Source organism: Bos javanicus, chromosome 4, assembly GCF_032452875.1.
Source record: "Bos javanicus breed banteng chromosome 4, ARS-OSU_banteng_1.0, whole genome shotgun sequence".
NCBI lineage: Eukaryota > Metazoa > Chordata > Mammalia > Artiodactyla > Bovidae > Bos > Bos javanicus.
In genome coordinates this window covers 115,300,695-115,322,951 of record NC_083871.1, presented here as the reverse complement: position 1 = coordinate 115,322,951, position 22,257 = coordinate 115,300,695, and the positions used below count along the sequence as shown (strand labels likewise).

The 22,257-nt window shown below is 39.0% G+C and overlaps 1 protein-coding gene across 21 annotated transcripts in view; it reads left to right on the top strand.

Annotated features, from left to right (window-relative positions):
* KMT2C (lysine methyltransferase 2C) overlaps positions 1 to 22,257 on the top strand; it is a 253,773-nt gene that overhangs the window by 176,066 nt on the left and 55,450 nt on the right. For 20 of the 21 annotated variants that reach the window (XM_061415258.1, XM_061415274.1, XM_061415254.1 and 17 more), the window contains 11 exons: positions 599 to 700; positions 992 to 1,096; positions 3,919 to 4,100; positions 4,353 to 4,517; positions 5,493 to 5,602; positions 6,145 to 6,210; positions 7,146 to 7,358; positions 13,304 to 13,432; positions 15,218 to 15,337; positions 17,907 to 18,037; positions 20,500 to 20,680. In XM_061415258.1, coding sequence (XP_061271242.1) covers positions 599 to 700; positions 992 to 1,096; positions 3,919 to 4,100; positions 4,353 to 4,517; positions 5,493 to 5,602; positions 6,145 to 6,210; positions 7,146 to 7,358; positions 13,304 to 13,432; positions 15,218 to 15,337; positions 17,907 to 18,037; positions 20,500 to 20,680 — 1,504 coding nt within the window. The remainder of the gene's footprint in view (positions 1 to 598; positions 701 to 991; positions 1,097 to 3,918; positions 4,101 to 4,352; positions 4,518 to 5,492; positions 5,603 to 6,144; positions 6,211 to 7,145; positions 7,359 to 13,303; positions 13,433 to 15,217; positions 15,338 to 17,906; positions 18,038 to 20,499; positions 20,681 to 22,257) is intronic. The other variant, XM_061415263.1, reaches the window with a different exon arrangement.

Genomic DNA, 22,257 nt, shown 5'->3' with positions numbered 1-22,257 from the left:
AATGCTATTTTGGACATAATGAATCAAAAAGTATATATTAAAATATTAATTTTAATATATACTTTTTGATTCATTATGTCCAAAATAGCATCATATCAACATGTAATTTATAAAATGCACAAAATTATTTATGAGCTATATCTACATTTTTTGTTTGTTACTAAGTCTTTAAAATCTGATGTGTATTTTGTATTTATATCTTTATACATCTCAGTTTGGAGTGCACCGATTTCAGGCTTTAAGAGTCACTGAGATATAATGATACATACATATGTGTGTGTGTTTGTGTATGTGTACACATAAATAATTCACTCTTTGTTTCTTGATTAGAATTTTTGGTTAATCAAGTCTTCCTAAAGACAGGTTTGTTTTCTCATTACTTCCTGATCTGTGAGACTTGTAGCTCTATAAAGAAACAATTAAGTAGGTAAAAAATGCCATATTTTATGTGTTTATATTATCTTGGCAGTAATAGTCTAATTTAGAATTGTTAGTGTCATCTCTGGCAAAAAAGTTGTGTTTTAAATATGAATCTTCTTAAACTTTGCAGCCACATGAGAAGTGTGACTTCACATTGTGTGTGTTGTGCTTCTTACAGGTGTCTGCTGCAGACGCTTCATCAAATAAGGATGAAGAGGAGAACTCCATGCACAACACCGTTGTGCTGTTTTCTAGTAGTGACAAGTTCACTTTGCATCAGGTTTGAACTAAATTATTTGTTCTCCACTTTTGCATTCCTCCTCGTCCATTTCTAATTCATCTCATTCGCACTGACATTGGTGTCATCTGATATTGGATCGGCCAAAAGGTTTGTTAGGTTTTTCCACAGCATCTTACGGGAAAACCCTAACAAATTTTTTGGCCAACTGATTATTTAGCTCTAGAGCTATATCAATGAAGAAGGTGATTTATACAGATTGTAAAATTAGCATGTTAGCATATTCTTAGTTTGGTCTTGGATTTAAAATATGTTACTGTTTCTTGATTTCAGGATATGTGTGTAGTTTGTGGCAGTTTTGGCCAAGGAGCAGAGGGAAGATTACTTGCCTGTTCTCAGTGTGGTCAGTGTTACCATCCATACTGTGTCAGTATTAAGGTAAATACACTTAAATATAAATGTTACGATTTGAACTGAGTAGTATTGTGCTAACTCCAGTTCTTATAATTAATCAATTATTGTTTGTTAGGATTATTATACATATGTGACAATATTTAAGTATATACTTGAAATATTGCCTTTAAAGTGTTACCTTAAGAAACTCCTTGAGGTAATTTGTGGTAATTGTCCTGCATTGCCTTGAAAAAGTATAAGAACAAAGGTATACATTTAATATTAAAAGATACTTTATACTATTTTTTGGTAAGGCATGAAGTTGATTCATTCTATTGATCATAAAAGTTGACTACTAGAATATGTAGTAAAAGCTCATTATTTCACCCTGCTCACTTTCCACTGTCACCAAACCCTCATTCATATGCAAAAGGACATTTTCTTTTACCTGGATCAGTGGGTTGATAGTTTTCATCAAATTTGGAGCACGTGTTTTGGTTCACCAACCTACTTTCCAACTTCCACCCTCCACTTCACAGCCTCACAAGTCCTTGAAAAGTTTCTAATTGTCTGCTGCTTCTGTCATACACATCACATTATATTAACCCTTTTTTCTCCTAATTAGGATATGTTTTCCAGCCTTTTTTAACATCTAGTAATTTTCGATTGCACAAGGACATGGTGCATTGAGTTAGCATATTGTTGAAAGTCTGGATTTGGTTCCTTTAAAAAAGGGGTTGAGTTTTTGTTGTTGTGCAGGCAGTTGTTTGAACCTTTTGAAACTTCTTTTTAAGCTTTAAGTTGAGTCCACAGAGCCTTCACTCTGGGGTGGCTCATCTCAAACGTTAAGAACTCTTTGTTGTTCAGTCACTATGTTGTGTCCAGCTCTTTGTGACCTCATGAACTGCAGCTCACCAGGCTTCCCAGTCCTTCATTATCTCCCAGAGTTTGCTCAAACTCATGTCCATTGAGTTTGAGTGATGCTATCTAACTGTCTCATCCTCTGCTGTCCCCTTCTCCTTTTGCCTTCAATTTTTCCCAGCATCAGGGTCTTTTCCAGTGAATCAGCTCTTTGCACCAGGTGGCTGAAATATTGGAGCTTCAGCTTCAGTGCTTCCAGTGAATATTCAGGGTTGATTTTCTTTAGGATTGACTGGTTTTTTATCTTTTTGCTGTTGAAGGGACTCTCAAGAATCTTCCTCCAGCACCACAGTTTGAAAGCATCAATTCTTTGGTGCTCGGCCTTCTTTATTGTCCAACTCTCACATCCGTACCTGACTACTGGAAAAACCATGCCTTTAATTATACGCACCTTTGTCAGCAATGTGATGTCTTTGCTTTTTAATATGCTCTCCAGGTTTGTCATAGCTTTCCTTCCCAGTAGCAAATGTCTTTTAATTTCACGTTGGTTATGACTCCATAAATGTTCACTGGAGACCTAAATAGTATAGTATGAGTTTAGTTTGTTTTTCGTGGAGTTTTTTATAGCAAGAAGAAAATAATGATTGATGATTTTCCATTAGTTTTTGTTGTTTGTTTTTTTACCTACTGTAGAAATATGATAGCACATTATTTCAGCGAGTACCTATTTTTCTGGGAAAGGCCCACCCCTTCTATACTCTGTTATTCTCTGTTCTGAGCTGGGCTGGAACTTTCTGGGTCTATTGCTCAGTTCTCATCCTTAATATCTCTGGGCTGACGTTGGGTTCATTGCCTTCAGGATCCCATGCTTCCTTTTTCTTGGTATATGCCCTCACTTCATGCCTCATATCGCTAAGTTCATTAGAGAGAGTACTCAGGAGCTGAAGTTTGAGTCTTTGTATGTCTAAAAGGCTTTTCAGTTTAATTGCTGGTTTAGCTAGGTTAAGGATTGAAAAGTATTTTCCTGTAGAATTGAAAACTATTAGTCTATTTTAGGATCTGAAGTTAGAAAATCTGTGCTGTTTTGATAGTTGATCATTTATTTCACTTTTCTTTTCCTCCCATGTAGCTTCCTCATGGTCTGAACTTTTATTCTCTGTCTTGATCACTTGCTGTACTGTTATTACAGATTCTTTGTTGTCCTTTTTATACATAGTCTGTAATCTTATTAGATGTTTTTAGTTGGTTCCAGATTCTTAATATTACGTAATGTGGCTGCTTTGAGGAATTGAGGTTCTCAAACTTTTCTACTAAGTTAGACCCTTGAAGGAAAGGAGAATAGAGGAGTGAATGTGAACTTTAAAAGTCCTAGGTTCATAGCCTAAAATCCTCCAAAACCATGAAGTCACCTTGGGAATTCATGTTACACCTTAAGAGTTTTGCATTTTTAATGTTGATTTTAATATACAAGTCCTTACGTGATGTACACAACTTTAAGAATCATGAATTCATGAAATGTCGTAGGTTGAAACCGTATCCATACGTTTTCAAGTCCTATATTAAAAATCACGGGGGGGCTCCCTGGTGGTCCAGTGGCTAAAACTCCTCACTCCCAGCGCGGGCGGCCTGGTCAGGAAGCTTCAGTTTCACACGCAGCTGAAGGCTCACGTGCCGCAATAAAGATCCTGTCGCCGCCAAACACATAATAATAAAAGAAACAGTTTGGGGATAATTTACTTGATTTCTTTAAAATCCATAAAATCCAGAGCACACGATAGTTACATAAACTGAGGCGCGAAAATGTCAGTTACTGTGTCCACTAGGCAGGCTCTTAAAAGTACAGGCACGTGGCCACCCGGGCTTGGGCCACAGTGAGCGTTAGCGCTTGCCCCTCTCCTGCTCCTGGGCACGGGAGCACCGTGTCAGTTTGTAGGGTGTACTTGATCCTGTTTGTGTGAGGCGCGGATCAATGTATGAATCACACAGCTTGGTGGTTTCTTTTGCAGATCACTAAAGTGGTTCTGAGCAAGGGCTGGCGGTGCCTTGAGTGCACCGTGTGTGAGGCCTGTGGGAAGGCGACGGACCCAGGGCGGCTCCTGCTGTGCGACGACTGTGACATAAGTTACCACACCTACTGCCTCGACCCTCCCCTGCAAACCGTTCCCAAAGGAGGCTGGAAGTGCAAATGGTACCCTGGGACTTTGGTTTCCTCCTTAGACGTTTAGGTTCAGAACTGAGCCACATCATTGTAGTTTTCACAGATTAGCCACACCTGCTTAATTGTGTGGTGTGTGTTAATGATGACAGGTATCACTAATCAGCAAGTATTTCCCATTTGCATTGAGTACCTCCCCTATTGTGTCCGTGTGTAGCTCTGTGAGTTTCAGCCACGCCGTGACTCGGGTAAGCAGGGCTGAGACCTGTGCGTGTCGGCTTCCAGGTGTGTGTGGTGCAGGCACTGTGGAGCCACGTCCGCAGGTCCGAGATGCGAGTGGCAGAACAACTACACCCAGTGCGCCCCCTGTGCGAGCCTGTCCTCCTGCCCCGTCTGCTGCCGGAACTACAGAGAGGAGGACCTGATTCTGCAGTGCAGACAGTGTGACAGGTGCTGTGCTCTCCTCTCTCCCCTCTTTTTTTTGCAAGCTTCTCTCCCTTAAATATAGCAAAAGAAAATTGGAAAAGAAATTTTCTTCTATCTAAAATTTATGAAGTTAAGATCTTTCCTTTCCAGAATTTTTTAGTTGGCTAGAAACTTGTTTTCTTTTTTATATTCTCAATTCCAGGCTTAGCATGTTTCACTTGGCGTTTCCTGAGGGCTGATTTCGGGGGCCTGTTACTGTGCTGTGTTAGCAGTGCTCACATAGTGTTGGTCAGCATAGCATCTCGTCAGTAGCGTAGGATTCTCAGGACTCTGCCTACCAGTTCTTTGTTGTAAGGCAGAATGACAGCTTTCGTTTCCCACTGACCATTCACTTCCGTGAGCTCTATCCACCTCACAGGAGACATGTCGTCTGGAACCTGTGTATGCTCCACCACGCACAGTCTTGTCCGTTCCTTTCTGCCTGCCCTCACCAGCTTCCTTTGTGGCGCAAACAGTAAAGAATCTGCCTGCAATGCAGGAGACCCAGGTTCAGTCCTTGGGGTGGGAAGATCCCCTGGAGAAGGGCATGGCCACCCACTCCACTACGCTTGCCCGGAGAATTCCATGGACAGAGTGGAGCCTGGCGGGCTACAGTCCGTGGGGTCAGAGAGAGTCAGATGTGACTGACTGACATTTTCACTTTGAGCCAATGTCCTGGCTGTCTGTGATAGATTACAAAGTGATTGTCCGATCCTCCTCAAATGAAGTGCTTCTGCTTATTTCCTGGTACTTGTTCCCATTCCTTTTTTCTTTTCAGCTCTGATGGATTTTGTGGGCCAGCAGGGGTGGTTAGGAGGGAGAGAAATGGGGGCTGGATGGAAGGAGCATGTGAGACTTAGGGGCTTCATGATTGTAGGCTGTTAGCTAATGTTGCAGTTTTTAAAAAGAAACCATCCTTAGTGTATTCTTTTTTCAAAACTACGAATGTGGTCTTTCTAGGTGGATGCATGCAGTTTGTCAGAACTTCAGTACTGAAGAGGAAGTGGAGAATGTAGCAGACATTGGTTTCGATTGTAGCCTGTGCAGACCCTATATGCCTACATCAAATGGTAAGAGGTGATCTGAGTGGTGAGTCCGCTGTCCGTACAGCTCGCCTGTGCTTGTCGTCCTGAACCAGCGAGTGGGCTCAACGCTGCTCCTTTTTCTCTTTTTGTGAAGCTGTTATTGGAAAGCGTTTTATGAAAAATAAGTTACTTTTTGTTTTAAATTAACTCTTATTACCTCAAGTTAATATATTAAAACAATCTACTTACATAAAGGAAGTAAATTAAGAATATATTTTAGCTCTAAGATGTAAGCGTAGCTTTCAAGACTCATAATTTTGTAATTATTAAGCATATATAGAAATCCAGTACATCAATCCTTTTTTTTTTTTAGCATCAATTCTTTATCGTTTTTCTTCTACGTAGTATTTCCTCCACTGTTTCTCCTTGTTGTTTTGTTGTTTTCAAGACAGCTTTTAAGTCTGCTTAGTATTCAAGCGTTTATTTCACTAAAATGGGTGCAGCAGTAGAAACTTTAGCCATATGTAAATCTTTAAATACATTTTAAATTTTTTGAAAAAATTATGAGTTTTTTTTTTTAATTTCAGTGCCTTCCTCAGACTGCTGTGAATCTTCACTTGTAGCACAAATTGTCACAAAAGTGAAAGAACTAGGTAAAATCTGAAATGCTTTCCTTGACTGCAAAGAAACACTTGATTTTTATGTAATTGACTTGTTACACGACTCCTGCCTTAATCACTGTCAGTGTAAAGTCCCTAATGTTGATAATCATTTCTCTAATAATATACAAAATGCCTATCTTTTCCAGCTTTAGTGTGACAGTATTCCTACAAATCTCAGCAAATTGGCAATGAAAATAACCACTTTTGAAGTAACTGCTAACTACATACTTGCTTTGATTTCATTGATGTATTTATTGTGTTTGTTAAACAATGAAACTTAGTTAGCAAACAGAGATCTCTTCAGAACTTATTCTTCTTCTGTAATAGGTCAGCCTAGAATAGTGATTAACAGGATTCTTAAACTGTCATTCTTTTGCATAGTTCTGTTTGATTTCATTTGATATAAAAACATTTGGATAGCACAGAAATTGTTCTAATGAGCAGCAACTTTGTACACTTCAAATTTTGCAGGATTTCTGGTTATTTACTACCTCTCCTTGTAGGTGATTATACTGATACTTTGATTTCCAAATGGGCTTCTGGAGTATTCTTATTTCTCTTGTGTAAATTCATCCTCACCTTTTACACTGAAAGGCTACTCTAGGAAAAAAACTCATACTTGAGTGGCTGAAGCACTGCTTTTTAGCTTCAGTGCTTGCTTTTTAAGTTCCTATATTGATACATGAAGATAGAAATGCCAGGAAGACCATTTTTTAAAAAAAAATTTACAAGATGTCTGTCTATAATTCAAAGAAGTTTGGCCAACTATTACTTTTAATTGAATACTTCTAATTGTGCGTTTCATAGGTAATTTGTTTATAGAAGTCACGTTACCTTGACATGGGCCTTATTGGAAAGTAATCAACTTAACAGTCAAAATTAAGAGGAGAATTTCAATTTGTTTCCTTGGGATATTGTAATTTTAGATCCACCCAAGACCTACACCCAGGATGGTGTGTGTTTGACGGAATCAGGGATGACTCAGTTACAGAGCCTCACGGTTACCGTTCCAAGAAGAAAACGGTCAAAACCAAAGTTGAAGTTGAAGATCATAAATCAGAATAGTGTGGCTGTCCTTCAGACCCCTCCAGACATCCAGTCAGAGCATTCCAGGGACGGCGAAATGGATGATAGTCGAGGTAATACTTAACATATTTTCCATGGAATACATTTGCAGAAAACTAGAAGAGCTTTTAAGGGATGTGATTTACCCAAGGGTAGATCCTTCTGGGGGCTTCCCAGGTGGCTCAGTGGTAAAGAATCTGTTTGCTAGTGCAGGAGATAGAGGTTCAATCCCTCCGTCCAAAAGATTCCCTGGGGGAGGAAATGGCTGCTCACTCCAGTGTTCTTGCCTGGGAGATCCCATGGACAGAGGAGCCTGGTGGGATACAGTTTGTGGGTTTGCAGAGAGTCAGACAGGACTTATCCACTAAAGAGCACAAAATTCTGCTGACTTAGAGGATAACCCTTGGTGTGACCCTGTCTTAAGAGAGTGGTCGTCTTGCATCTTGCCTTTTTGGGTTCTCTTCCTTTCATGTATCCTTATAGAATCAACTTAGAGGAATTTCCAGGAGCATTGTATGTTTGAAGATCACAAATCTGAAAATACAGGATTTGCTAGATGGCAGTGAAAGCCTCCTCAGATGGCTGTGAGCTTAGATGCCATGGCTAAGTTGAAGTAGAACCCATCCATGTATTCTAGAAATGAAAAACCACCATTTTTTCAAGTGTAAGCTTACATTCACGATGGTTATCATAAAACATCTGTTTTTAAACATTTTCTTGGTTAAAATACATATTTTTTTTTTAGCTGAATTCTTGTGATGAAAAAGTAACTGAGTGAAAGTTGCTCGTGTCCGACTCTTTGCAACCCGATGACTGTATAGTCCGTGGAATTCTCCAGGTCAGAATACTGGAGTGGGTAGCCTTTCCCTTCTCCAGGGGATCTTCCCAACCCAAGGATCGAACCCAGGACTCCCACGTTGCAGGCAGATTCTTTATCAGCTGAACCATCAGGGAAGCCCATTAAATTCAATATGAGGTTTGTTTTTGCTTATCTCTGAAGAAGCTCACCATTGGCTTGTTTGTCTGTAGAGAGTGGTTGTTTCTTTTCAGGTGATTCAAAAATAAAGAATTACTTTCGTTGCATCACATCTCATCATTTACCAGTACTTAGTGAATGCCTGCTGTTCGCCAGATGTTGGAAGTTCTGTCAGTGAACAAAGCAGATAAACTTCTCTGCTCATGAAACTTTCATTTTAATATTAGAAAAAAAGGATCATTAAAAATATATGACAGCATAAGTTGATAAAAATGTGTTTGGCAAGTGCTGTTGAGAGGAATTGGGAATGCAGACAGTGGGGTGAGGGCTCAGATGACCTGACCTGCTCTTACCTGAGAGAAGAGGCGGCGTGAATGCCAGTGCATAGACCCTGGGTGGGGCGCGCCAGCATGTGTGCTGTGTGTCCAGCAGGGTGAGCAGAAGGGCACAGGGCAGCGATGAGAGCAGAGGTGTAAAGAGAGGGGGGCGACTCGGGAGTTCCCCTAGGACCGCAGAGCGTTGCCTGAGGATTCACTGTAAATGGGAGGGGAGTTGTCGGAGGCTTCTGGTCAGAAGGGAGGCATGAGCTTATTTAGATTTTTAAAAGAGCACTCTGCTGCAGTGTAAACAGTTTGAAGCACAAGAGCTGTGGCAAGTGGTTCAGGCAGGAGGCTGGTACAGTTGTCAGATGAGAGATTCTCGTGGCTTACAGTGGGTCTGTGTGTGCCCCTGTTTATCCTGATACTTCTTACGCAGTAGTGTGGTTTTGGGTCTGTGTGGTTGGGAGAAAAGCGTTCTGATGTTTCTGTGTAAGATCCCCCCTCAAGACCTGCGCCCAGGATGTCCCTTTCCATGTACTGTGGAACAGAAGTGCATTTTGAAGTTTTAAGTGGGTGGGGCTTGTAAAGAAGTAGTCTGTGTTTCTGGGAGGAATTGACCCGATGTCCGTCACCCAGAGTATGGTGAAAAACTGTCACTTCTGAGGCCGTTAGAAAATTCCTGAAAAGTGATTTCATAGTCCTAACTTAAATCTAATGCATTTCACAAAATTTGAGAGGTTTCTTGATAGTACACATTAATTCCCAAAGTATGAGATTATAAAGCCTCTTAAAAACAAAGCATCAATAAAAAGACCGTACGGCTTTCCCAATGACTACTGTTCTGGGAAACAGTGCTGTGAGAAATGGTGGATATTTCTGCACTTGCACAGTTTCCGAATTGAGGCTGCCAGCAGAGACATCCCCTTAGAAGTAATACCGTGCATCATATCATACACGTAAAACAAAGTCCACATGGACTTGTAATGCTTCTGAAATATGGCAGCAATACCCATCTTTGTGGGGTTAATTTTTAACTCTACTGATGAGTGTTTCTTGAGGGAAATAAGTCATAAACAATCACCTTAGCATATCAGAAACAAACTCCTTGTCCAGTAAAAGCGGGCTTCTTTGTAATTCACCTACTGAAATCGGAGTACCCTGTTAATACAAACTGCCCCCCGCCCCCAGTCTACAGAGTCTGTGTCTCAAGAGTGGGATCACAATGCTTCCCTCTCGGTTGCTGCCCCGGGGGAGCCCCCTCACAACATGGTGGGGGCGTCAGGAAGCACTCAGTCTCTGGCAGGGAGGGTCAGGGTAGGTTCAGAGGGGCCAGAGCAGACGAGAGAAAGCAGCTGGGTGGGTACGTTTGCGATTTGTTAATGCTCATTCCCTGGACTCTTTAAATTTTGTTTTTTGGACAAGTAGTATATTCACGTTTTGAAAACAAGAATAAGAGTGTTCCTCTTTTCCGTGTCTGGCCGGTTCACTTCTCCAGCAACGGCCATTTTGTGTGTCCTTGTGGCCGTGTTTTAATTCATGTCCAAGCTCTCGGGGTATGCATTTTTTTGGTCTTAATGTTCTTTTCCTTGCCTTTATACCATTTTTCATTTCATATTCCTTTGTATGGCTGTAAGTAACTCAGTTCCCATTTTGAGAGGCCTCTAGGGTTTTTTGGTTTCTTTGGGGTTTGTTTGTTTTTTATTTTTTTTTTCCCTTTCTTTTTTCCAGTCTACTCTGAGGGTCTTGAGGTTTCGTATATTTCTCTTTCTCGTTTGGTGGACATGTCTTCTTGAGAAACTTCAGAGTTTCTAGAGAGTGCATGGAAGGCAAATTTGAGAGGTTATATATTTCTGAAAATGTACCCACCCTCCTGACCGTTTCCAGGTTGGAATTCAGTTTTCCTTCAGCATTTTGAAGTCATTGATCCAGCATCTTTTAGTTTCTACTGTTTAGGGAACTTGGTATGGTCCGTGTTGTCTCTGGATTCTGTTTGGATCTTAGGACATTGCTTGTCCGCGGTGTTCTGAAATTTCATGAAGGTGCGTCTGTTTCATTCTCTTAAGTTTCCCTTTCTTTGCTCGGGCACTGAGTGGCCCCTCATCCCGCGCCCCTCAGCGTTAGGAAACACTCTGGAAACCCCTGATGCTCCTCCCCTTGGTGCCTCACCTACTCAGCCCAAGCTCCCTGTCTTTTCTCTCTTCCTTTCCAGCTCAGGTCTTTGCATTTAGTCTAAAGTAAATTTTCTTATTTTAGCTTTCTATCCCTTACTGATTTTCATTTTTCTTTTGTTCTTAAATACCATGCATTAATTTCCAAGAGCTTTCTTCCTTTGAATGCTCCTTTGCATAGCATCCTGTTCTTGCTTCTCCTGTGTTTTATCTTATGTTAAAGTTTTTTATATATATTTTCTTTTTCCCACATAGTCTTTCAATTCCCAGTTGCTTTTTGTGGTCTCAGGTCTCTGTCTTTCATTAGTAAGTCTTGGTTGTCTGTGCGTGATTAAAAGTGAAGGCTAAAAGTGGTGATTGGATAAACAAATAGTTTTTTGAACACACTGAGGGGTTAAGGCCTTGATGGAAAGCCTCAGGCTGTGGGTGGTGTGTTGACGGAGCTTGTGTGCCCTCAGCTTCCTGCTGGGAATCCCCCATTGCCAGTGCCTTTAGGCCTTTCCCTGGGGCTGGTTTGGTTTCCCAGGAGGACCTCCTGTCTCCTCTTGGGGCGTAGAGGCTTAGCTTCTGACCTTCTGGGAGTTTAGTGGGGAAAGACCCCCAGGTGAGAGTGCCAGCATTTAACCTGCCTGGAGTCACTTAATCCTGTTTTAGAACATCGCCCCAGTGTGCAGTTTGAGTCCCAGGAGTCCCAAACCCTGTGGGTGCGCTTGGCGGCCTCCCAGCGTGTGGGGTTGGGATGGTCGTAGGGATTGCGGCTCCTGTAGTTAATGAAGTTCTGTGTTTTAGCTTCCTGCTACCCATTTCCAAAGGTGCCTGCTTCTGCCAGTTCCTCACTCTTTTGAAGATTGTGATATAAGCTGGATTTTTTTTTTTAGTTCCTTCCACGTTTAAATGAGAATTTGCGATTAACTCAGTTGTCTTTCATCTTTCGGCTTTCTCCTTTCAAAGTTAAGGCTTTTCTTCTTTCCTGTTTTCTCTCTCTCTGTAAGTTTGTTTTTTTAAAATAAGTTGTTTTGCTCTGTGTAGGGTTTTGGGAGAGTGAAGTTAGATTTTTAGTCTACCATCTAACCCTAAATTCCTTCTCATATATATTTCAGTGGGTTTATTTTAAGGTAAGTAATTACACTGTTTTGTTTTCTTTGGTGTTTGCTAAGTTTCAGTAAATAAATTTTCATGGTTTAATTTTAGCTCTTGAAAGCAATTACCAGAATAATTATAGAATTGACCTCGAACATTGACCTAATATTAATACTACTGAAAAAAAAAAGCACAGTGCTAATGGTATTATAGAAATGTTATGCATAATACTTACAATATTGAAGAACAGTGTTAACAATTTATTCTTAAATGTATTTGATAACTTTTCCCCCCTGCAGCACAGCATAAAGCATAATTTGAAAAGCTTTGATTACAACATGGTTTTAAAAGTGTTCTCTTATGCATTAATTGCATTGATTACATCATTCTGTGAGAAAATTATTGAACACCTGTTACATACCATGCTAAGGATGCAGCTGTTAATAAGCTTGATAGCTGTTTTTAAGAAGAATATAGTCGAGCAAGGAAATGGACATTAAGAGAACCAATTCAAATGACGCATAATGTTAATGTACAGGAACATGTAACTGTGGGGATTCTCCAGGAGATAAATTCTCCGAGATGGGGGATGGGGCAGGCAGAGGGGAGGGCTTGATGAGCACAGGGAACTGAGTGTGAGTTGGTGGGGGGCGCAGTGAGGCTGTGGCGCTCACAGGACACATCACCTGGGCCTTACAGTTTGAATCTCATTCTCAGGCTACTGGGAAGACATTAAGGGGTTCTTAAGCAGAAAATTGATAGGTATTTATAGAAAGATCATTTACGCTGCAGTTTAAAGAACCGATTAGGGAGGAAGGTAAGCTTGGAGGCAAGGAGAGGGATAGGAGGGGAGGGAATGGCAGTAAGTTGAGATTGGACTGAGATGACAGTCGAGAAAAGTAAAACGCCTTTGAGAGATACTGAGGAGCCTTGATGGCATGAAAAAAGAAATGAGGCATTGTCAAGACTGTCTCCCAGGAGTCTGGCTTCTGCAGGGTACATTTCTTTGCTCTTTAATGACAGGCAAATCCCAAGGAAGGGAGGAAGTTCATTTCAAATTAGTAGTTCAATTTTGTATGTAGAGTTTCCAGTAACTGGGTAATATCTAATTACAGATTAGTTGCAACTCAGGAGAGTTCTAGGCTAGAGAGACAGCCTTCGGGTCCTGGACCTGAAGACATAATTAATAGCAAGGAGTGATAGGTTAAGTGCAGATTGATTTATAATTGTCCTTCCAAGCATCCTCTCTGTTCCCCTTCCTTGAGCCTCGTGTTGCGTTTCCTGAGAAGGGTGCACTGAGTAGCAAGACTTCTCCAGCCGTCGGGGGCCTTTTCCGTCTCTTTCTGTACTCTCCCTGTCAGGTGGGATGCACGATTAGAGTGGCTCAGCGGCCACTTTGCTTTGTCTTTCCTCTTACATAGGAGCTATACATTCGGCAGTTTTTCAGTTCTGTCTGTACATTTACTTTTTTCCAGAAGGAGAACTCATGGACTGTGATGGAAAATCAGAATCTAGTCCTGAACGAGAAGCTGTGGATGATGAAGCTAAGGGGGCCGAAGGAACGGAGGGCGTGAAAAAGAGAAAACGGAAACCGTACCGACCAGGTAGAGCGCCTTAGCTGGGCATTTCAGTTACAATCAAAACTTACTTAATTTAAGAAAAATATAATAGGGCTTCAATTATAATGAAATGATCAGGATGAAATATAACTCCTTAACAACTCTAAAACTTGTATATATAGATGACAGAACTAAACAGTTGAAATAAACTTTGTAGGTGATAAATGTCTTAGTGTGGGTATGTGACTGACTCACAATAAAACATGTTTTCCCTTGATGTGTACCTCTGTCAATTCTTTCATGATTTAGCATTCACTTTCTAATATTTTTGTTTTTTAAATTTACTGCATTTTTTGTGCAGGAGTACCAACCAGTAAGTGTACAATATGAAGATGATATGACGGAGTTCTTATGTTTCCTAGAATTTATAGTTTGGTTAATAATGTGACTGTTAAGAACTCTTATTTCCTCTCTGCCTCAGGGGAGGGGAGAGAAAAGCTGTCTTATTTGTCAAACTTTTTTTGCCTTAATGGAAAAAAAAGTATTGACATATTCATAATACAGAATTTCTAGGCTCTTTTTAGGCAGTTTGCTTATGAAAATTTTTGCATTTTTTAAGCAAAAATTTTTAAAGTGTATTTTTTAATTGGAGTATAATTGCTTTACAAGGTTATGTTAGTTTCTGCTGTACAACAGTCTGAATCAGCTGTAAGTACACATTTATCCCCTCCCTCTGGAACCTCGATCCCACCCACTCTGCTGTGAGGTATATTGAATCAGTCCAGTCTATATTCTTCTGATTGCTTCTGTTGTATTGATAAGAATGATCTAAATACCTTTTGATGTGTAAGGAAAAACTTTGTTTTCCACTAGATTTTCCTTCCAGATGAGCCACATCTGTAATTAATGCCTAGATGAGTTTCATTCAATCATTGTATGAAAATAATTTCATTTCTTTGTCATTATGAGGCTTATAAGGCACTTACTTTTTTAGACATGTCTGAATTCCTTCCAGGAACTTAAGAGTTAAACGTTCAGGGTTTTTTTTGTTTGTTTTTTTCCTTATCTGCCTTACATGGAAGTAAGTCATCCATGTCAGGGACCCGTGTGAGGGGCCCATTAGGTCACAAAGTATATTGTCAGTGATAAAAGCTGTCAGTGCTGCTGTATGTTAGGCACTAGTCTCAGCACTTTATGTGTGTTCGCTTACTTAGTGCTTATAACCTGCGTGTAGGAGATGCTGTACATTATCCCTGTTTTACCAGTGAGGGAACTGAGGCAGTGGAAAGGTAAATAACTTGCCCAAAGTCTGCCAGTAACCAGAATGGCACCATTCGGTGCCAGGTTCCGTGCCCTCACTGGAGCTGTGTGCGTCTCATGTCTTGACTTTACTAGGGGCACCTGGACACACTTCCCCAGAAGCCGTGCTGGCTTTCTTTGGGATCACCTAGTTTAGTTTGTATCTTGGGCCTGCTCTCCCTCAACTAACGTACAAATAATTTGAATGGTCTGTGAGTTACTGACATTAAGGAAACAAGCATAATACACTATAATGTTTACTCTGACATTGTTTAGAAGAAGTACATGCAGTCTTCTGTATTTCAATGAATTCTTTATTCCTGTTTGGTTAGTAATAAGATAACAATAACTTTGACGTCTTATTTCCAAACTCTCTTATTTTGCATTAAAATGAGATTATTGATTTAAATTAGCCCATTTGAATTTGAGATATTCCTCACTTGTGAGACTAAACATTTTCATCCTGCTTCTGGAGGAAATACAGGGAGAAGTTAGTTATTTACAGGATTCCCCAATTTCTGTTTTGGATAGGTATTGGTGGATTTATGGTACGACAAAGAAGTCGAACTGGACAAGGAAAAACCAAAAGATCTGTAATCAGAAAGGATTCCTCAGGCTCCATTTCCGAGCAGTTACCCAGCAGAGATGATGGTATGGTCCTGATTTTGATTGATTTTACTGTCTTGTCTTGATGTTCCCATTGAAAACAACTATTGGAAGTAATGCCACGGCCACCACCTTACTGCTGCTCAGCGATCTGTAAGGTGCCTGTGCAGTTCATATCTGCAGTGTAGTAGGTTTGATAAGAAAATTATTTAAACCCAGTAGATTATGTTGCTTTGAGATTTTTAACAAGTGTTTCTGTTGTATTTTTTCCCTCTGTTAAATATAAGCAGTTTAGGGACTTGATCACAGAAACACATCTGGCACTTTCTGGTCATCTCACAGTAGGCCATTCTTTGCCTGCCTTAGGTACTTGGTATAAAATGTAAAATCGGAAACTTTGTAGACCATGTATCTGAAAGTGACAGGGTACCCCAATAATTTATAACAAAATTGTATGCTGTTTTAGAAATGTATCTTCCAATTAATATTGTGTCATCTTTTCTTAGAGTTTCAAAGAAAGCTAAGTCATTGCTAAAGCCATAGCTTAAGAATTGGTTCTAATGAAGACTTTGCGATCCATATGGTCTTGATCTGTACGTTTTCTGTATTTTAAATATTGTATATAGAATGTAAAGAAAAATGATATGTTTTTATTATGTTTTTTGAATAAAGTTTTTTCCATTACATTGTGGTAGGCTTTTGGCCTGTGAATTAATTTTTTTTTAATTGCTGTACATTTTTAAGAGGAAGCACTGTAATGGTTTTAAAGAAGTTTCTGATATTACTTAATGTGACTATAATAATGCCCCAATTAAGTGTGATACATTCTGTGAAACTATTTTTTGTATTTTCCATGTTTGTCTCTATTGTCTTCTAAGTAACTTTAGTTTCATCATTTAGTGTTTTTCTTCATTTGTCATCCGTTGAGTTTTTAATCGATTGTGCATATTTTCCTTTTCCTGACTACTTTTTAGATATTTTAACACTGTAGTTTCTTCGTACAACTTACTTCTCTAGTTGCACTTGATCTAGAGTCAAGTATTTTCAAACCTTCGCGCGTCACATTCTACACTGTCTCTCCTGTGCCCTGCTGCCTGCTGCCTCATTTGATGGTGTTTGTTGTGTGAGATACACATACATATATATAAACAACAACAAACTTTTTTTAACTGTGAGCTCATATTCTGTAGAGCAGTCTCTGAAGTTTTTGAGAACTGAATTAAAGGTTGGTTCCTTCAGAAAACATTTGCATTTGTCGCTGCCAGGAACATGAGGTACTACTACTCCAGGACTCCTTTAAGCTAAGTATTTAGCTTAAAGGTTTTTGGTCCACCTGTGTTACATAAATGCCGGTTTTTTACACATCAGGGCTGTATTGAGTTTATGAACTCTTAGGAAGATGTTCATTTGTTTTGCCTTTCTCTTCAGCACCATACTATTCAGTGGCAGTTTTCTTTGCCGTTGGGGTGGGGGTGGTGGTGAGTGATGAGAGGAGGACTGGGGTAGGGGAGGGTGTGCTCCGTGCTCACCCAGCCCTGGGCGTGGAGCCCTGGGTCTCTCCTTTGTAGCAGGCACCCTTGGTTGGTCTCGCCACCTTGGGAAGAGGCTGCAGGCTTTGTCTTCTGTACCCCATTCCTCATAGCGCTCTGAAGACTGGAGTTCAAGGTCACTAGGTTTTAGCAGCATTTCAGAGAGCTTTATTTCATTCTCTGCTTATTTTTGTGGTTCCTGTTTGACCTTAATTTTTGGTCTTAGAGAACTGTATATTTTCTGGTTAGATCACTGGTAGATTAAAAAAAAATTTGTTTAAAATGTGTTTCTCCACTATATTTAGTACTTTTTATTCAACCTGTGTAGTCTGGCAACACAAGTGCCCACATTGATTTTCAGAAGGCATGTATGTGTCTTTTGCTTAAAGTATCTGAGTATCATTTGATTCCTTGCTCACCTGCTGTAAGTGGTATTCTTGTTTATTAGGCCAACATTTCAGATTTTTGCATTTCTTTTATTTTAAATTTGAGCATTCATAACGTTTTTATGAGCAGATTCACAGATAGTCATACATTATCACAGTATGTATGTACTACAGATACCTAGTTTGCAATAAATCCCCAAACCTAGAATTGCTGGATTGAGGGATACACATTTTTTAAAAGACTTTTGCGGGATAGTTCCAATAAACTCTACCTAGAGGTTGGACCTGCTAAATTCCTTTTAGTTGTTTGTGAGTAGCCATTTCTCTATGCTCATTAGCATTGAGTATGTTTTTTTTTTTTTACCTTTAACAAGATGTCACCATTTACATAAAAACAAATTTCTGCTTTGTAAGAAAATACTCATTAAGACACAATAGGAAGCATGCTGGTACTAAGTAGACATGAAATGAATTTTTATGATATTTAAAATTAACAGATCTTTTTGTGAAAAATTTTTGTCAAGTCATGTATATATTTAGACAGCTGTATGTCAGTTATATCTCAATAAAACTGAAAGAATAAAGACAAAACTTGTCTGTGTGTATGTTGGTAAGTTAGTTATCATTTATTATTAATTTTGGTGGGTTTATCTGAAAATTTTAAATACCACATATTTATAAGTGTGATTGTTGTTTCAGGCTGGAGTGAGCAGTTACCAGATACCTTAGTTGATGAATCTATTTCTGTTAATGAAAACACTGAAAAAATAAAGAAGAGATACCGAAAAAGGAAAAATAAGCTGGAAGAAATTTTCCCTGTCTATTTACAAGTAATATTTTGCTTTATATTATGTATTTGTTAATAAAGAAACATGAAGTGATGTCTTGAGTTTTGAAAAATAGTTTTATTGTTTTTGTCATCCCAAATGCTATTTTTACCTCCTTAGGGGCACTTAAAAATTACGTTCATCTTTTTTGTGCTTCGATACTTTTCACAGAGTTCTTTTTTAATCCCAGTTTTTCACTTCTAAATTTCAGAAGACATATTTGGCTGGGAAAGGCTCATTCTTGCAAACCAGGCACACCATTGTGCTCTGCAGACCCACTTCTGGTGGACTCCTTTTGCCAGCACTGGTTATAGTGATTATGTTCACTGAATGAAGATGGTTTTTTGGCAGCCAGAATTACAGCTTTAATAACATTTATCACTTTTAGGGGCTTCCCAGGTGGTAATAGTGGTAAAGAACCCACTTACCAATGCAGGAGACAAAAGAAACTTGGGTTTGATCCCTGGGTCAGGAAGATCCCCCGGAGGAGGGCATGGCAACCCACTTCAGTATTCTTGCCTGGAGAATCCCATGGACAGAGGAGCCTGGTGGGCTACAGTCCATAGGGTTACAAAGAGTCAGACGTGACTGACGTAACTTGGCACGCTTGCACCCATTCATTCTAGAAGTATGAAAACTGATCATTCCATACTTTCACAAAAGAGCCTTTAAAAATAGTGGATTGGATTTCCTGATTACTGCTGTAGTCGTAATCTTAATCTAGATTCTGTCTTCTGGTGAACAGGTGTAATGCCCCTAGTGTTCATCAGTAATTTACACATTTTTGATATGAAGGAAACTTGTAATGAATGGTACTGTTACTTGGACATCTTGTGATAGCAATTGTAATTTTTTTCACAGCTTTTTGGAGTAGAGTGGGAAATATAGTGACTAGTGATGAAAATCCACGAGGAACTGATAAACAGTTTTTTTCTAGTTTTTCTTTATTAATTACAGCAGTGTCAAGATAAGGTATAAATAATTGTGTAATCTACCCAGTAGAAATAGTTTTGTGGTCTTTAGTTAATACCAGATGGTTGATAAATACCACTAAATTCATCATGAGCCATACAAAGAAACATTTTTTGCTAATGGTGTTCTCAGATCTCTCAGATTTATACTGAAGGCATTAAGTAAATAATCTATAAAGTTCCAAGATGCTTTCTACTATTCAGCATTTTTCTTAGTGATACCAGCATTGCTGGTGTAAGAAGCCAGTCATCTCCTGCCCAGTGCTATCTTTGTGGGTTTTCAGATTTCACAGACCATCCTCCCCTGTCCCTTGTCACAAGTTAACTGCTTGGCATTTCTCCTTTGAGAACTTTTTAAATAATTTATTTTTGCACAATGTTAATAGTCTTGGTTTGTATTTTATGTTTTGCTGGACATATCATTCAAATTGCTTTCTTTTAAAACTGTACTGTATTTTAGAGCTTTATTTTTGACAGCATAGTCCTACATCCTTTTTAAAAATTTATGTATTTTACAGTATGGATGTTTATAATTTAGTCATATGCTTTCTGACAGACATTGAGGTGTTTTCATTTTGGAGGGATATAACAAAATGATGCAGTGAACCTCTTTTGTTTATGTATCTTTGGCAAGATTAAATGTGGGTAGTTACTGCAAAATTGCCCTCCCCTTTCCAGACAGACCACATTATAGAAAATAGAATTTTGGAATAGAAGTAGGTGAAGGGGGTCCCCAGCGCTTCCTGTTGTTCTCCTTATTGATGCTGGAGAAGTTGGGGAGAGATCCTGGAGTTGCAAGGAGGCCAGGCTTGAAACAGTGGTCTCTACAATAAAGTATATTGAAATGGAGTAAAGTCAGCGTGAGTAACTGAATAAAACTCCAAGGCTTTTAATGGTGGTAAATTTTGTACACATAGTTTGTTTAAAATGACTGTAAAAACCTTCTTTGAGATTTATAGTGTGTGAAGTCTTTATAATGTGGTTATACGCATCAGTAGGAGATTGCTAAATCTATCTGTGAAGTATACAAATATTAAAGTTGTAGATCAAACCCTTGAGCTAGCCTCTATAGATCATCTACAAATGTTAGTAATATTCATGAAGTTTTAGTTTTTCTTATAATATGAATTAAGGTGCCATACATAGTATTATAAATTTATCCATTTTTAAGTTTCACTGTAGTCTAACTTGGGATTATGAAATTACTGCGGTTGCTAGAAACATTTGACAGAATTGGGTAGTTTTATTTGGTTAATTTTACTTGATTCTATTTTAAAAAACACAAAAAAGCTTATTTTTAAAAAGGGGATTTACATAAAATAATTGACAGGCTATCTCTATTGTTTACATATTCCTATATTCAATTCTTAAATTGTTAAATACTAAGCTTTTCTGTTATTTCTGCCTTCTTATCAAAATGACAGTTATCTGTATTCTCATTTTAGAATTTTATATCTGAGTCAGTCGTTTCCACGTGTGCTTCTCTTTGTCTAGGAAGCTTTCTTTGGAAAAGATCTTCTAGATACAACAAGACAAAACAAACTAAGTTTGGATAATCTATCAGAAGACACAACCCAGCTATCTTATAAAACAAACACAAACACCACTTTCTTGGATCCTTCCTTAGACCCGCTACTTAGTTCATCCTCAATGCCAGCAAAACCTGGAGCTCACGGTATGTAGAGGAAACGACAAGATTGTTTTTTATCACATTACATTCATCTTCCTTTTAGTCAGACCTTTGAAATGCTTATAAAACTTACCTTTATTGAAATGAAACTTGCATTCAGTAAATGCAACTATTTTTTAAGTCGACCAGGTCTGTATGATTTAGCAAATAAATTCATCTTTGTTACTACAATGAAATCAACTCTTGCAAGTTGTAAAGGAAAATGCTTGGTTTATTGTTGACTGAGGGCGACATATGGGAGTATAATGAGGCCATGATTGGTGAGTTACAATAATCTTCAACTTAAGATGTTTTTCAAAATTAATTATATAGCCCCAAGAAATTCCAAAGAAGAAAAAAAGAATAAATACTGTAGTTGGAAGCTGTCTGACCCATTGTGTTAATATACCGTGGAATATATTGCCTTGGGAGAAGGAAATGGCTACCCACTCCAGTATTCTTGCCTGGAGAATCCCAGGGACAGAGGAGTTTGGTGGGCTGCCGTCTGTGGGGTCGCACAGAGTCGGACATGACTGAAGCGACTTGGCAGCAGCAGCAGCAGCAACCTATTGGCTTAGGTAGTTTCTCACTGCTGACAGTTTAGGCCATCGACCTTTGTTGGTGGAGGGAGGCCATCTGGAGCATTGTGGGATATTCAGCGGCATCTCTAGCCTCACAATGTTGTGATAATAAAAAACGTCTCCGGATATTGCCAGATGTCCCTTGCAAACCTGTCCTCTATTGAGACTCTAGACACAGGGGATACAGGGACTGCTCAGAATCAGAGAAAAATACAAGAACTTAATGTGTATAAAGTAATATTAACATCAGCAGGGCTCTCCAGAGTTTAGCTGGCTTGGTGTCACAAAGTTTTTCTCCCACTTCTGTATTTTTGTTTTACTTTCAATTGTGCAGTCCATGGAGTCGCAAAGGGTCAGACACGATACAGCGAGTAAACAATGAGCAACAAATTAAATATTCTTCTGACAGGCTCCCTTTTTGTCGTTGAATTGCAGTTGTCACTCATTTAATTTTATAAACTCAATTTTGAAAATAATCTTAAAGCAGCATCCCCTGAAAGATGACTTTGGATAATGTTGAATTACATTTTCATTAACTTGGCATCATCCTGGATTGAAATACAGGTTACTATTAATCTTTTAACTTCTTGAAATAATTAGAAGCAGTCTTGCCCCCTGTTATTTGAAAGCACACGTTCAGCATGAGACTAAAGGCCATACTCTTTGTTTAATGTTAACAGGTCATTTTACTGTTACTTTAGTTCAATTGTTTTGAGTATTTTCCTGCTCTCACCCGTGTCAGTATGTTGTTAAAATAATGTATAGTGAAAGACTTGCAGGTGTTTCAAAGGATGTCTTACTATTTGAAGGATGCCTTGTAAAAATCTGCCTAGCCGTTTAAAGGCTTTCATAGAAGTAAATTGCCATTGAGTTTTTACAAGAAAGCGAACTGGGGTTGGGCAGGAGATACTGTGACAGGAAAGACATTGATAATATACCATTTTTCATTCCAGTTTCCTTTATTTGAAGTCATTTTCCCCAAAAAATTGATGAAGAGAGAAT